Below are 16,051 nucleotides of genomic sequence, written 5' to 3'. Positions count from 1 at the left end.
AGGCTGAGAGAATTGGGATTGTTCAGCTTGGAGAAGAGAAGCTTTGGGGTGACTTCATTGTGGCCTTCCAGCATGTGAAGGGAGGTGACAAATATGAAGACAGACAATTTCCAGGGGATAGAGTGACAGGACAAAGGGGAATCGCTTCAAACTAAAAGAGGCGGTTTAGATGGAATATTAGGATGAAATTGTTCCCTGGGATGGAATTCCCAGAGAATTGCTCCTGGATGCCTGGCAGTGCCCAAGGTCAGGCTGGATGGAGCTTGGAGCAGCCTGACACAGTGGAAGGTGTCCCTGCCATGGCAGAGGTGGCATTAGAAGATCCCTTCCACCCCAACCATTCCATGATTCTGTGATGTAGAATTAATCTTCCCTCGTCCTCTGCTGGGTGAGGCCGTGTGGGGCCTGGGGAGCTCTCAGAGCCCGTTCTGGGCTCCAACCCTGCCCAGAGCTTTTCTTCCCTTGGGCAAGAAGTGAAAGCAGAAGCTTTTTCTCACAACGTAATCTGCCATTTATATTACGTTTTTGGGAAGTTTGGGAGACACGTTACCCATTCAGACTTTTATATATTTACACCAATCAAGCACAACAACACCTGTTGTGAAAAATGCGTATTTTACGATTGGCTTTTCGCCAATGTTACAATGAATATTATGTGTGTAATGTTAGAAAGTTACGCTGTATTAATTATCTTATGTAGTGCGTTAAATGTAGTTTTAGGTTGCAACATAATGTTAAAATAGAAACTCTGCGATATAGGATTTGTTATAAGCTCAAGCAAGAAAATGAGATAATTAAGAAACTCTTCACACAGAGATGTCAGCAAAGGGGGCCCATAAAAAGTTACAGACTCCTTATCAGAAAAGACAAACATTCTTCCACCTTCTCTCCGTCTTTGTAAAACCAACAAGATTAAAGAAAAAAAGTTAACTAAAACCAAAAAAGTTCTTAATTTGCAAAAAATTTATTCATCATATATAAAATATATGAATATGCAACAAGGTACTGCCTTTAAGGTTATTCCTTTGTTCACAAAGTATACTTTCCATAACTTAGTGTCCAAGAGCATCCAAACGTCCATAATTCTTTTCTTTTTATTGTCTCATAATTGTCCTCACTCTAAACTTTATCACTCTAATTACATCTTTATTTTAATAACCTTTTTACTATTATTAAACTTTTAAAACTTTAAAAACCAAGCGAGTTGCGTTTTTTCGCGCCGCGAAATTAAAAAATTAACAAAATTAACAAAAACGAAACAAAACAAAAAACATCTTTTATGAGGAAGTGCAAGCATCGGATTGTTGTTGGTTTTTTGGGTTTTTTTAGGTTTATTCTGCTGTTTTTGCGGTTTTTTTTTTTCCCCTGAGGGCGGCTGAGGCGGCGCGCGGGGCGGGCGCGCGCATGCGCGGGGCGCGCGAAGGCGGGAGCGCGCGGGAGCCGCGGGCGGGCCGCAGGTGAGGGCGGGAGGGGAGCGGGGGAGCCGCGCCGGGATTTGGGAATTTTGGGGATTTGGGGAATAGGATTGGGCGTCCCCGCCGTCTGGAGAGCGGGATTGGGGATCCCCGCGGCTCCGGGAGCGGCCAGCGGCGCCTCTGCCTTTCCCCTGCCCGCGCCGGGCCGCCCGTGCTCGCGTGTTGTTTGAATTGCAAGCAGGGTTGTTACCCCAAAATAAGTTTTTCTTTTAAGTCTTAAACCGATGGACGGGGCTTGATACCGCCCTCTTGCAGTCCCCAAACAGGAACTTTGGCCATAGCGATCACAACTTTTAGAAACAGGCGCAAAGCATCCTGTCAATGACTGCGGTGCAATTCCAGGCGCTGCCGGCGGTGCCTGGGAAATGGGCACAAAGTCTGGCCAAAAGGAACAAGAATTGATGTGGGAGCAGGAATTGGTGTGGGAGCAGGAATTGATGTGGGAGCAGGAATTGGTGTGGGAGCAGGAATTGGTGTGGGAGCAGGAATTGATGTGGGAGCAGGAATTGGTGTGGGAGCAGGAATTGATGTGAGAGCAGGAATTGATGTGAGAGCAGGAATTGGTGTGGGAGCAGGAATTGGTGTGGGAGCAGGAATTGGTGTGAGAGCAGGAATTGATGTGAGAGCAGGAATTGGTGTGAGAGCAGGAATTGATGTGAGAGCAGGAATTGATGTGAGAGCAGGAATTGGTGTGGGAGCAGGAATTGATGTAAGAGCAGGAATTGGTGTGGGAGCAGGAATTGGTGTGGAAGCAGGAATTGATGTAAGAGCAGGAATTGATGTGAGAGCAGGAATTGATGTAAGAGCAGGAATTGGTGTGGGAGCAGGAATTGGTGTGGAAGTAGGAATTGATGTAAGAGCAGGAATTGGTGTGGGAGCAGGAATCGATGTGGGAGCAAGAATTGATGTAAGAAGAGGAATTGATGTGGGAGCAGGAATTGGTGTGGGAGCAGGAATTGATGTGGGAGCAGGAATTGAGTGTGGGAGCAAGAACTGATGTGGGAGCAAGAATTGATGTAAGAACAGGAATTGATGTGAGAGCAGGAATTGATGTGGGAGCAAAAACTGATGTGGGAGCAAGAATTGATGTAAGAGCAGGAATTGATGTGAGAGCAGGAACTGCTGTGGGAGCAGGAATCGATGTGGGAACAAGAATTGATGTGGGGTTTGTTCTGTTCTCTCCAGGAGACATGAAGGTCATCACGTGTGAAATAGTGTGGCATAACAAGGAGCCGGTTTACAGCTTGGACTTCCAGCATGGGGCGGATGGGAGCATCAACCGCCTGGCCTCGGCAGGGGTGGACACGGCCGTGAGGGTGAGCGAAACCTGCCTCTGGAGCCTCTGCAGGGCCTGGGGGTTGTTGTCCAAATTAGGGGTTGGTTTCGTTATCCAAAATACCGGGTTGGTTTCCTTATCCAAAATACCGTGTTGGTTTCATTATCCAAAATATGGGCTGGTTCATTATCCAAAATACTGGGTTATTGGCAGGTACATGCCAAGGGGAGTGGATGGTTTCAGGAAATAGTGTAAGATTGTATAGGTGTTTGTAGAATTATAGGGTGGTTTGGGTTGGAACAGGACTCAAAGCTCATCCAGTGCCACCCCTGCCATGGCAGGGACACCTCCCACTGTTCCAGGCTGCTCCAGCCCCAGTGTATTTAATCCTAATATTCAATCTGAACCTACTCTCTTAGTTTGAAGCCACTCCCCGTTGTAATTTCAAACTCTTGTAAATAGACTCTGTAGTAGTTTATTCCAGTTGTCTCAGATAAAACTTTTTCCTTCCTTATTGTAAAATTGACCTCTTCTTCCCTGATGGTACCTATGTTTCAGGGATATTTTAATACCTATATTAGGGCTAGAAAAATGTCAGTTTTCTTTATCATAAAATATGCTCCCTGGTAGGAGGGTGCAGTGAGGTGGGGTGAGGCTCTTCTGCCATGTCCCAGTGATTCGTGGTTGCCAGAAACTGATGGCTTGGGAAGACTGAGCTGGAGCAGAGGCTGGGCAGAGCTACAGAATAAAGCAGGGATTTATTAAAGGGTCTCCTCCATGGATCCACCTTGGGCAGCACCAGAGCCCAGCCAGGGCTGCACCCAAATGACCCAAAATGGTCCCAAAATGCACGAGCGCTCCCGGGGCTCTCCCTGGGATCAGTTCTGCTCCATTGGCACCTTGGAGTTCATTGTCCCATTCCAGCTCCAGCCCATCAGTCCCACCCTGCTTGTTTTTCTCTCTCCAGCCCACGCTGTTTGTGCTCCTGGGCTGAGGTTTGGATCATTTGTCCTTGGTGCCCAGCTGGAGCAGGAATTGTTTTGTCTCTGCTCTGTGCACAGAGCTCAGCATCCCATCATGTGAAGCTCAGAACTGCACATTAAATCAGCACAGAATGTGAAAAGTATAAAAGCTCAAAGCTGAGGCATTACCAAAGGAAGGGAGGAGAGGAAATGGCTTCAAATGGCACCAGGGGAGGCTCAGGTTGGAGACTGGGACAGAAAATTTCCCTGGCAGAGTGGTCAGGCCTTGGGATGAGCTGCCCAGGGAGCTTTGGAGTCACTGTCTGTGGGAGTGCTCAGGAGGAGTCTGGATGTGGCCCCTGTGGACAGCGTTTGGGGTGATGCTGGTGGCACTGGATTATCCTGGAGGTCTCTTTCCACCTTGCTGAGTCTGTGACACCCCATCCTGCCCTGGAAATCTGTAACACTCTCCTAACTAGATCTGGAAAGTGGAGAAAGGCCCGGATGGAAAAGCCATCGTGGAGTTCCTGTCCAACCTGGCGCGCCACACCAAGGCCGTGAACGTCGTGCGCTTCTCTCCCAGCGGGGACATCCTGGCCTCAGGAGGGGATGGTGAGAGCTGCTCCTCCTCTATCTCATCCAGCAGCATTTTGAAGTTAAACTAAATGAAATCCACCTGAATGAGCAAAAGGGAGTGGGAATTAAAGCAGCTTGCTCTGGTTTCTTCTACAGATGCTGTCATTTTGCTGTGGAAGCTGAATGACAGCAAAGAGCTGGAGCCGTTGGTTTTTCAGGATGAAGATGAAGCTCAGCTCAACAAGGAGAATTGGGCAGTCATTAAAACTTTGAGGTAATTTATTATTTGCTGAGTTTGTTTTTTTTTTCAGTGGTTTTGTTTTCTCAGTGGTTTTTAACTTTTCAGTTTGTGTAGAACTCCAGCACTGTCTACAATTCGTTTGCTCTGATATTAATCCTTTTAACTCCCTGTTAATGGCACTGAGAAAAAGGAGGGAGAGGGACATGTTAAATAATCAGGTGGTGACAGGACAAGGACAATGGTTTTAAGCTGAAGGAGCAGTTCCTAGCAGCTGCTGAGGTTGATGAGTGCTTGAAGCACCAGCAGGAGTTTTTATTTGCCTCTTGATATTTTTTTTAAATCTAAAAAATTCATAAAACTCATATTCGCACATAGCTTTTAATTTTAAAATTAATAATTGGTTTCTCCTGCCTTCTAGAGGCCACTTGGAAGATGTGTATGATATTTGTTGGACCTCAGATGGAAGTTACATGGCATCTGCTTCTGTGGATAACACAGCAATCATGTGGGATGTCAATAAAGGTAAATGCTGCAGTTATCCTTGGAATTCCAGATCTGCTGGAAGTGCCTCATGGCATTTCTCCCCAAAAGAATGAGAAACATCTTTTTTGTTTGTGAGGCCCCTCTGTTTACAGATATAAAATATTCTCAGGCCAACAGAATTTACACCTGAGGAATCTGTTCTCCTTGGAGTGTTTAGGAAATAACTTCACACATTTTTTATCCCCCAAAACTTGCACAAACATCTCCTATATTCCTTGCTCCACTTTTTGGTGTTGTGCAGAGTGGCCTGAGCTCTGTTTGTGTCTCTCCTTTTGAAAAACTGTTTATTTTCTTTGAAATTTGTCAGCTTCTGGTATTTCTTTGCAAGAAAGCATCACTTAAATAATAGGAAAAATCCCACCTGTGGCCTGTATTCAACAGAATATTTCTGAAACTCTCTGTGACTTTGTCTCATCAATGTTTTGGCTCTCAGATCTTCCCTTGTGGATCATCAGTGGAGTCAGAGAGCTCCTTCTTTTGCTGATATTAATCTAATATTAATGCTAATTAATTATTAAGTTGTAGTGAGCAAACTTTAAACTGGCACTTTAAAAGCAACTTTTGGTGATACTCTTATCAGCCACTATCCAATGAACACTTTTATGTTTAAAAAAATATTTCCCTAAATTTTGAAGCTTTTTTTTTTGTCTTGTTTGATGTCTGAAATATTTGGAAACACCTTGGAATTTATGATCTGAAAGCTGTTTTTGATTTCAGGACAGAAAGTTTCAATATTTAATGAGCACAAGAGTTATGTCCAAGGAGTAACCTGGGATCCTCTAGGCCAGTATATTGCAACCCTGAGTTGTGACAGGTGAGCCGTTGGTCTGAGTGTTTTTCCTGAATATTCCTTTTTCCAGGAGGATGAATTAAAAGTGTGCCAGATTTGTTTTATTCACTTTGTTGTGTAAGCAGGTTGATATGAAAGTAAAATGATATTTTAGTTAATTTTTTGACTTGTGCTCTGTGATTCCTGCAGTCTCTCTTAACAGCAAATAAACTTTTGTAGGAGTTTTCTTTTAGGAATTAAGTTTTTAATGTTATTGATCATTATTGATACACTTAAGAGAGTGCTGCATGGTTGTGTTTATGAGCTGATAAATTCATGCTTGCGGATGGAGCAGCCTGGGACAGTGGAAGGGTTGGAATTAAATGATCCTTAAGGTCCCTTCCAGCCCAAAACATTCCATGGTGATATGGCTGATGGAGATGTAGTTAATTGTTTCTAAGGGGAGTTCCCACTCTTGAGGAACCCACAGTGCAGGTAGGCACAGCCTGGCTGTTCCCCGTTTCTTAATTCCCTTATTCCTCCATAAATCCATGTGCTAGGACTTCCCAAACCTTGTGGAGTCCAGGCATTGTAAGGGATTCATTGGTTCTTTAGTCATTAAAACACATCTCTCTGGTGGTGTCTCGTGAGGAGTATTTTAATTTATGGTTAATTGGTGATCCAGATTTATATTTGGAGGTGCTGACTGAGAAGGGAGATCCTGGGGCATTTTTGGGAAACTTGGGGTGAAAGGAAGCTTTTCATAGGAAAGGCTGGGAGAACTGGGATTGTTCACCTGGAGAGAAGAACCTTTGGGGTGAGCTTAATGTGGCCTTGCAGGGCCTGAAAGAGCCCCAGGAAACCTGGAGAGAGACAATTTCACAGAATTCAGAGAATCACTGGGTTGGAAGAGACCTTCAAGATCATCAACCCAGCCCCAGCACCTCAACCCAGCCCTGGCACCCAGTGCCACATCCAGGCTTTGTTAAACACACCCAGGGGTGGTGACTCCACCACCTCCCTGGGCAGCCACTCCAGAACTTTATCACCATTTCTGTAAAAACTTTTCCCTGATGTCCAACCTGGATTTCCCTGGGTGCAGCTCGAGGCTGTGAGCTCTGGCTCTGTCAGCTCCTGGAGAAAGAGCCCAGCCCCAGCTGGGCACAGGCACCTTCCAGGAGCTGTGGGCAGTGACAAGGTCACCCCTGAGCCTCCTGTTCTCCAGGCTGGACACCCCCAGCTCCCTCAGTGCTTCCTCACAGGGGCTGGAGGGACAGGACACAGGGAATGGCTCTCACTACCAGAGGGCAGGGCTGGATGGGATTTGGCAATTGGGAATTGTTCCCTGGCAGGGTGGGCAGGGCTGGGATGGAATTCCCTGATTCCCCTGGATCCCTGGCAGTGCCCAAGGCCAGGTTGGACACTGGGGCTTGGAGCAGCTTGGGGCAGTGGGAGGTGTCCCTGCCATGGCAGAAATGGTTGATTTTTCATGTCCCTTCCAACCCAAAGCATTCCATGATTCCCTGCTGCTCTCCCACGCAGGGTCCTGCGAGTTTACAGCACCCAAACCAAGCGAGTGGCCTTCAATGTCACCAAGATGCCATCGGGGTCGGGAGCTGAAGGAGAGGTACGGGGCTCTGCTGGGGCTGGAAACTGCTGGGGGCTCTTTTATCTGAGCTTCCTGGTCCATGAAACCAAAGGATCAAATATTTTCCATTCAAATAATTCCTATCTTGTAGAATCATCAAGGTTGGAAGAGACCTTCATGCTCATCTACTCCCACCATCATCACCCCAAAACCACATCCCCAAAAGTTCTTGCTGATGAAAGCAGTAACACAATCCTTCAGTTGTAAAACTTAAAAATAGTGTGGAGAAAACAGTTCTTGACAGGAAAAACTTCAAACATAGTAGTAACTTCAAATGTAGCAGTAGCTGGGAGTTTATTAATGGATGTGACAGTCATTATAATAGTAATGGTATTTTAAATTTAATAGTAATAATATTTCAAAGTCAACAGTCTGGAATTTTCAAGAAGGTAGTTAGATTTTGAAGAAAAATATGAATTAGGGATAATTTAGGAAATTCTAAGCCTAAGAGGGAAAACAAAGAGCTTTTTTTCCTTCCCAAAGAGCCTTAAGTGATAGTAAAATAACACCTCCAGGCTGGCTATAACCTTAATTCCTTCTATTCGCTGCTTTTCTTTTTGGGGAAAAACATTTTTAAGAGTTTTATAGACATTGAAGAACAGGCCTGAGAGCAGGCACTTTGCCATGGGAGAAGTTCTCTTTCAGCCTCTAATCCTGGGGTTAGAATGAGATGCCTGAGCCACACTGGGTGTTAAATAATGTTGTTCTCCAGGTTATGACTGTTTTTTTGATGGCTGGTTTAAGGTGACAGCTCTGGGAGTGTTTTGCTTTGTAGCTCAAGAGGGATCAAGGATTATTTTTCTTAGCTGTGAAGAATTTTTTAGAAAGCTTGAAGGAGCCATGATTTTTTTTAAAGGTTTTATTGAAAAGTTCCATCAGGCTGGAGTGTCCAAGTGGATGTTTTGTGTCCCTGGGATTGCAGCTGGCACATTCCTGGCCTTTTCCTCACTCCTGTTTGCTGTGTTGCAGGCGAGGAGCTTTCGGATGTTTCATGATGACAGCATGAAGTCGTTCTTCCGCAGGCTTGCCTTCACTCCTGATGGCTCCTATCTGCTCACTCCAGGTGTGGGGACATCTCCTGGGCCTTGGGTTATGTCACTGAGGTTGGAAAACATTCCCAGGGTCATGGAATCCAAGCTGTACCCCATGCCCACCTTGTCCCCAGCACATTCACCTCACTCCTGGTGCTCAGTCACCTCCTCAAATCCTCTCTACAGCTCAAGGAAGTGCACCAGGCTTTAAAAAGGGGTCAAATTCTGTTTCAGGGACACTTCTGGGGATCCAGGAATGAGGGGCTCTTGTTTCCAAACAGAATGGTCCAAGGAAGGAGAAGCAGTTCAGAGAATTCTGGAATTATTGAGGTTGGAAAAGCCCTCCCAGCCCATGGAGCCCAGCTGGGCCCAGTCCCCACCTTGTCCCCAGCCCAGAGCACTCAGTGCCACCTCCAGGGGACACCTGCAGGGATGGGCACTGCAAAGCTCCCGGGGCAGCTCATCCCAAGGTCTGAGCAGCCTTTCCAGGACGAAATTTTCCCAATATCTAGCCTAAACCTCCCCTGGCCCAGCCTGAGGCCGTTCCCTCTCCTCCTGTCCCTGTTCCTGGAGCAGAGCCCGACCCCCCGGCTGTCCCCTCCTGGCAGGAGCTGTGAGAGCCACAAGGTCCCCCTGAGCCTCCTTTGCTCCAGCTCAGCCCCTTCCCAGCTCCCTCAATCTGTTATATCCTAATTTGAATGTTCCTTAATATTTCCTGCATCTCAAGGATGCTGATTTATCCTAATTAAGCCATTCCTCATTCTCCCTATGGAAGAAAATAAAAACTCCACAATACTCTCCATTAACAATCCACAACATCAGCTGTCTCCTGTGATAAAAGTGCTATTTGTGGCATTTTTGCTGACTAAATTGCAACACCAGAAGTCTTAAAATAGAAATGAAGGATAATGAGTGGGGTTTTTTTTTTACTCTGTCCTTCCCTCAGAACATTCTGCATTCAGAGTAAAAACGGCCCTGCAAGGAGGGATCAGTGTGTACCTGTCCAAACCCTGCTTTTATTGATGTCTGGCAACATCAAAAAGCAGCTTTGAAGAGGGGAAGTGTATAAGGGAAACAAAACCAGCACTAAATAAATATTTGGGATGCCTTTTTAAGATGTATTCAGCTTTTGCCCAACTGACAAGCCTAATTCCTGGGAATTAGAATATTTATGGAGAAGCCTAATTCCCAGGAATTGGAATGTTTGTGGACACAAGGTGTGTGCTCTCTGAGGTGATGAGTAATGTTGGAAGCTTTGTTTTTGCAGCTGGCTGTGTGGAATCAGGAGAGAACGTTACAAACACCACCTATGTTTTCTCCAGAAACAATCTCAAAAGGTAGGGGTTTAGTCAGATAAAAATCTGTTTGGATTTAAAAAGAAACGAGTCAAATAGTGTAGAAGTGGTTTCTGAACTCCTGCCTCTCTCCCAGGCCCGTGGGGCACCTGCCCTGCCCTGGCAAGGGCACCCTGGCTGTTCGCTGCTGCCCTGTGTACTTTGAGCTGAGAGGAGCCTCTGCTAAAGGTATGGGAAGCTTCAGGGAGTGGGAATAAATTTGGGAAAAGATGGGGCTGGACATCATTTTACACCCCAGCCTTTCAGCATTCCTCTAAGACAGTGCTGAGAAGCTGTTTCCTGACTCTGAGGCCCTGAGTTCACCTCAAGTCCCTCGTGAGTTGCTTTGGGTAGAGTGGATTAATGTTGTTCCTTGGCCTCTCAGGCTGCAGGAACGCTGTGAAATATTTTCCTTGAACTGTTAACCATTTTGTGTTCAAAAGAAATAACCTGGTTTAGCACAAGAGGAGCAATGCTGTGAAATAATTCCTGTTAGTCTCAACTGCCCACATCACAGGGAATTGGAATAGTTTGCTACAACCACTGGTGTTTATTCAAGGAAGCAGTGCTGGTGTTACTGAGCAGAGCAGGAATTCTGAGCTGGGGACAGGATTTTGTGAAGTTGTGTAAGAATTTATTTTTTATTTATTTAATCTAGCTTTATTGTGGGTCCAGGAGTATTTATATTTTAGCAAGAGTGACATTACTCAGGTGAAAAGGCAGAGCTTGGCTCCTTTCTTTAAAGGTTAAATCTGTAGTATTCCTTACAGGATTTACCTGTTCTATTTCCATCATAATTTTATATCCATGGTGTTGCAAAGGAAAGAAGTGAGGGTCTGCAGCTGGTCTCTGTAGCTCCTTTAAAGGCAGACTTTAATATTAAAGTTCTTATAAATATGCTGAAAAATTCCAGCTGGAAAATAGAGGGGAAAATTTACAAAACAAAACAGCAGCAATGCAGAGGGAAAAAGGTGCCTTTTTTTTTTTAACTGAGAAAATGAATGGTGAATTTCAGTCAATGGGAATGTTAAATTTTGCATTTTATGCAAGAGCTGTGTGCTCAGTGTTTATACTGATTGATGATGTAATTTTATTTAAATTAATGGCTAAGTGCAGTCACTGTCTTGCCGTAAATACAAGAGAATTCTCACTGTTAATTTCTTTGCAGATGAAATCAGTCCCAAATCCTCCCCTGCCCTGTTCAGCCTCCCCTACCGATTGGTGTTTGCTGTTGCTTCAGAAGATTCTGTGCTTTTTTATGACACTGAGCAGTCCTTCCCCTTCGGTTACGTCTCCAACATCCATTACCATACCCTGAGTGACATTTCTTGGTAAGGAATTGTATTCCTAAGATTTATTGTGATGGGGAAATGTCCTTTATCCATGTCCAGTTCTGCACAGCATTTGAGTCTTGCCTTGGGTTTCTATTTCATTTATGCAACACCCGTGCTCACTGTGTCTGAGCAGCAATCCAGCCCTGTTTGCTCTGCAAATTTGAGAATTATGGCTCTTAATCAGTTGCTTGAAGTAAAATCTTGACCTTTAATGGAAAAAATAAATCCCAAACAGGTCCAGTGATGGATCCTTCCTGGCCATTTCCTCCACGGACGGGTACTGCTCCTTCGTCACCTTCGAGGAGGATGAGCTGGGAGTGCCCCTGAAGGAAAAGCCCCAAATCCACGTCAGGACTCCTGGAGCAGCAGCAGACAAGAAAGCCAAGAAGACCCAATCCCACAAAGTGATTTCCCCAAGCTCCAAGCTGGCAGAGGGGACCCCTCCCAGCAAGGATCCCCCACTGCAACCCCGAACCCCCAGCTCTGCTGGGAAGGAGCTGCCTTCCACCCCTGTGGGCATCAAAACAGCTCCAGTGCCATCCCCTTCCACCCCTGTGGGCATCAAAACTGCTCCAGTGCCATCCCCTTCCACCCCTGTGGGCATCAAAACGGCTCCAGTGCCATCCCCTTCCACCCCTGTGGGCATCAAAACGGCTCCAGTGCCATCCCCTTCCACCCCTGTGGGCATCAAAACGGCTCCAGTGCCATCCCCTTCCACCCCTGTGGGCATCAAAACGGCTCCAGTGCCATCCCCTTCCACCCCTGTGGGCATCAAAACGGCTCCAGTGCCATCCTCAGAGGAGAGGAGAAGCAGCCAGGCAGGCACCCAGAGCAGCAGAGCCCCCCAGCCCAGGAGGGTCACCCTCACCACTCTGCAGTCCTGTTTCAAAACACCCAGGTGAGATTTCTGGTTCCCCTTCCAGTTGTAAATACAGGGGCCAAGGCAAGCTGTGCTTGTGCTGCATTTAAAGGCTGAGCTTTGCACACAAATTCCCAGCCCTGGCTCTGAGTGGAACTCTCTTGATGTGGAGTTTTTTGTTGTGCTGCAAATGAGAGGTCAAAATATGGAATATTTAGGTTTCTGCCTGAAATGTGAGGCAGCAAATTCACCTGAGCCTTCACAACAAAACATGTGTGTCTTGGTCAGGAGTTGGACTTTGATCCTCTTGGATCTCTTCCAGCTCAGAATATTCTGTCATTCTGTCTTCAGGTCCAGTTTTCTGCACAAAAATGGTACCTGAAGCCTTCAGCTGCCAAGAACTGTTTTAAACACTTTTCTGCCAAGGAGTATTTTAAGAAGAGTGCAAGTCTAGTCAGGCCCTCAGTGTGGGACTTAAAACATTGATTAGGTGACTTCCTAAAAGATCTGATTTTTTAGAAATTGCCAATAATCCAGGTATTGACTGTACTGCTCCAGTGGAAGGTGGCCCTGCCTATGGCAGGGGGTTGGAAGTGGGTAATGCTGCATGCAACTTGTAAAAAGAAGGGAAAATGTACACTAAAATATATCTGAACTACCTTTGCAGTTAAGTGATTTTATATTAATGAAATCATGAAGTGGAATACTTGTGGAAGTGATGTCTATAAAAGAATTTAACTGTTTCTGCTCTTTTAAAGGAGAATAAACTTGATTTCCTTGAAGCCAGACACCCCAACCTCTGCATATCCAGACCCAGCCCCCACCCCTCCTTCCTCACAACAGGAGCATGGTGAGTTTTTATGGCTCTTAACACCAGCCAAGTCCCTTCCCAGTCAAAATTTTCCATTATAGATTGATATTGTAAAAAAATTCCTCACTCTAATTACAAATTCTAAAGCTTCTCATTGTTTTGATGTGTCTAGAGAGGCAAAACGAAATGTGTTCTCCCTGCTCTGGGGCAGCTGATTGTGACTGTCCCCACAGTTTTACAGCAGTGAAACCAAGGATAAATTAATGGGTGTGGTGTTTTAAAGACTTTTGTGCTTCCAGTTATCCTTGTTACACTTGCTGGACTGTTGTCTTGATTTTTAAGATTTTCTAAAACCTTCTGAGTTTACATTCTGTTAGAAAATTTTCTCACACAACTTTCTGTAAACAACCTATTGTTTTACATTCCTTCATAAGAATAAAAAAACTTGATATACTAGTAGTTTGTCCAATGTCTTTAAAAAAGTAACACATTCACTCTCAAATCCACTATCACCTTTAAAAAAATATAAATGATAAAATCAAAAAATAAACTCACTCTTTTCACCTTACAAATAACAATAACTCACATTATACTTTCACATATCCTATAACAACACTGGACTCTCTCAGACCAGGGTTGGGGTTTTTCTTTTTAATCTAAGTTTATTAATTTGAAATTATTTTCTTGTCTGCTTCTTCCAGAGAATCCATTGCCATCTGATGAGAGCCTCCAAGCTCCCCCAGCACCAAAACGTGCCAGGACTGAGGAATTGTCCCTTCCTGGAGACCAAACCAGCTGTGAGTCCAACAAATAAAGGCTGGGCAGACCCCTCACAGCCTGAAGTCACAGCAGCCATGTCTGAGTGCATTTCTTTCTGCAAAAATTCAATCCTCAATTCCCAGTCCAAGTTCTCTGTGCCTGTTTGATGCAGAAACATCAACATTTCTGTGAAGAAACTGCCAGTAGAAGACCCAGGTTTCAGGAATTTGGTTCTGCAGCAGGAGAAATAGTTGGGAAGTGATGTCAAGAATAAGGAAATCAGGCAAATCTGGGGATTAAAAATCCATCTAGTAAGCTGTGAGTATGCATCACAGTCCCCAAATCCATGTTTAGAAAGCATTATGTCTTCCAGTAACTGTCTGGCAAAAAGAATTGAATGCATTCGTAAGATTTGACGTGGTTCAAGACCTAAAAAAAGAGGAAATTGTGTCATTCCAGCATTTTGGTTCATTTCTGGTGTAAAATGCTGCTCCCCTGTAGCTGTGGGGTGGAGCTGATTCACTCTGAATGCAGCAGCAAAGCTCAGAAATGGGATGTGGAAACAGAAATGGGAAGTTTGAACTGCAAAAAACAAGAAAGCAAAAGGAAGAAATCCTCTGAAGAGCTGGTGGAAAAAATGAAACAGCAGAAAGTTCTTCTTGTTTAATTTCTGGACTTAAAGAAATGCAGGTGTGAGATTTTCCTGAGACAGCAGGATTTGAGTGTGTACAATGAAATTTCCCCTTTGTCCCCAATTTAACTCCCTTAGCCAATAAAACACAATCCACTGGATGGGAAACTTCTACACCTAAAATTTCTGTTTAGCATTTAATACTTCATAAAAGCAGAAATACAAATGTTCCAGAAGTGACTCACAAAAGTCTCACAGGGAGGAAATACTAACAAACACTTTTGTCAGTCCTTCAGGCAAATGAGCTCTTGCCTCCAATTAAATTTCAATAATTAATCAAAAAGTTGTAGGAAGCTTGATGAGATCTTTATTTTCTCACTGTGATGAGGATGGATTTAATTAAAGCTGGGGTTTTATTTAGTGAAGAATTACAGGGAGATAATTCTTACATTTCTTGAGTTTCAAGTGGATTTTGCAGTTTCTCAGATGGGTTTCAAATGGAATTTGCAATTTTTTAGATTGGTTTCAAGTGGATTTTGCAATTTTTCAGATGGGTTTCAAATAGATTTTGCAGTTTTTTTAGATGGGCTTAATTTCAAATAGAATTTGCAATTTTTCAGATGGGTTTCAAATAGATTTTGCAGGTTTTTTTAGATGGGCTTAATTTCAAATAGAATTTGCTATTTTTCATATGAGTTTCAAACAGATTTTGTCACTTTTTAGCTGGATGAGGATTCATGATTGTCTTGCTCCTGAAAAGACTTTTTGCTGTGTAATGGTTAATTTTTAAACAGCCAGACCTTGTGCTCCTGTGCTGTTGAAATTTTAATTTTTAGCTGCCCAGCTGTCAATATTAATTTCTCTTGTCATTAATTAACCACTGCCTTCTGGTCAAAATTTGCTTGATCCTGGCCCATGGATTCCAAACAGATTTGGTATTTTGCCCTGTGTTTATATGAACTTTGTTAGCAAATATAGACATATAAATAATATAATAAATAAAAATAGATTAATAATATTAGATAAAAATATAAATAAATAATATATTAAAATAAATAGAATATAAAACATAAATACCATCAAATTAATCCAAAATAAGAAGACTTTTCAGGGATCTCTGGGTGTTTTCTGCTCTGGCAGCTGCAGGATCCTGAAGAAGGGGCAGATGAATTATGTGCTAACAAAATGTCAGGAATTAAATGACATCAGGGATGTGATTCCATCACTTCCCTGGACATCCTTCCTTTTCCAAGAACAAATTTTTCCTGATTTTTTCCTAAACTAACCACATCCCTGGAATGCCCAGCACGGGAACAATTTTTGGCAGTCCCAAATCTCTCGGTGCTCCCTGTGAAAAATGGAAATGGTGGAATTCAGGCAGGTGTGAGATGTTCCTGCCCTGTGGGAGCTGCTGATTCTCTCTGGCCACGTGGAAATTGTTGGAAAGGAGGAGGGGTGTCCATGGAGATGGAGGTGGCTGGAGAGGAGAAGGGACAGGAATGGGTGAAGTGGAGCTGGGATGTGCAGAGAGGCTGGAGAAGGAGACAAAATGAGTTTGAGGAGGAGTGGGAGGGAAGCTGAGAGGGAGTTTGGTGTCTCTGGGAATTCCAGTGAGGATCCTTCTTTCCCAGGATCACATTTCCCAGGCTGGGTTTTACTTCAGAGTTTTTTGTGGGTTTTTTCCCCTCTCTGGGATGGGGATGCTCTTTTTTTTTTCCCCACAAAACTCCAATTTCTTCCTCTCCTGCCAGCAGGTGACAGCATTCCCTAAAGCAAAGCAAACTCCCCTCTACTCCACACTT

General features: G+C 44.3%; 1 protein-coding gene across 2 annotated transcripts; it reads left to right on the top strand.

Moving 5' to 3' along the window:
* The first annotated feature begins 1,404 nt into the window (after positions 1-1,404).
* CHAF1B (chromatin assembly factor 1 subunit B) lies at positions 1,405-14,417 on the top strand. Of its 2 annotated transcripts, XM_085560576.1 has the most exons (15): positions 1,405-1,457; positions 2,661-2,791; positions 4,193-4,325; positions 4,446-4,563; positions 4,949-5,052; positions 5,791-5,887; positions 7,385-7,469; positions 8,460-8,553; positions 9,789-9,858; positions 9,953-10,044; positions 11,024-11,186; positions 11,425-11,892; positions 11,976-12,087; positions 12,807-12,898; positions 13,561-14,417. In XM_085560576.1, coding segments are annotated over exons 2-15 (1,755 nt in total). In that variant the 5' UTR covers positions 1,405-1,457; positions 2,661-2,665; the 3' UTR covers positions 13,562-14,417. The 2 variants fall into 2 exon arrangements, with proteins under 2 accessions (XP_085416702.1, XP_085416692.1); XM_085560566.1 differs by having other exon boundaries at positions 11,425-12,087.
* The last annotated feature ends 1,634 nt before the right edge of the window (positions 14,418-16,051 follow it).

The sequence above is a fragment of the Lonchura striata genome, chromosome 1, assembly GCF_050655825.1.
Source record: "Lonchura striata isolate lonStrDom1 chromosome 1, ASM5065582v1, whole genome shotgun sequence".
Classification (NCBI taxonomy): Eukaryota; Metazoa; Chordata; class Aves; order Passeriformes; family Estrildidae; genus Lonchura; species Lonchura striata.
This window is presented reverse-complemented; position numbering and strand designations above follow the sequence as displayed.

Coding starts and splice junctions, on each gene's coding strand:
- CHAF1B (XM_085560566.1), top strand. CDS start 2,666: ATGAAGGTCATCACGTGTGAAATAGTGTGGCATAACAAGGAGCCGGTT. Junction 10,045..11,023: donor GAGAGGAGCCTCTGCTAAAG/GTATGGGAAGCT, acceptor ATTTCTTTGCAG/ATGAAATCAGTCCCAAATCC. Junction 12,088..12,806: donor TCCTGTTTCAAAACACCCAG/GTGAGATTTCTG, acceptor GCTCTTTTAAAG/GAGAATAAACTTGATTTCCT.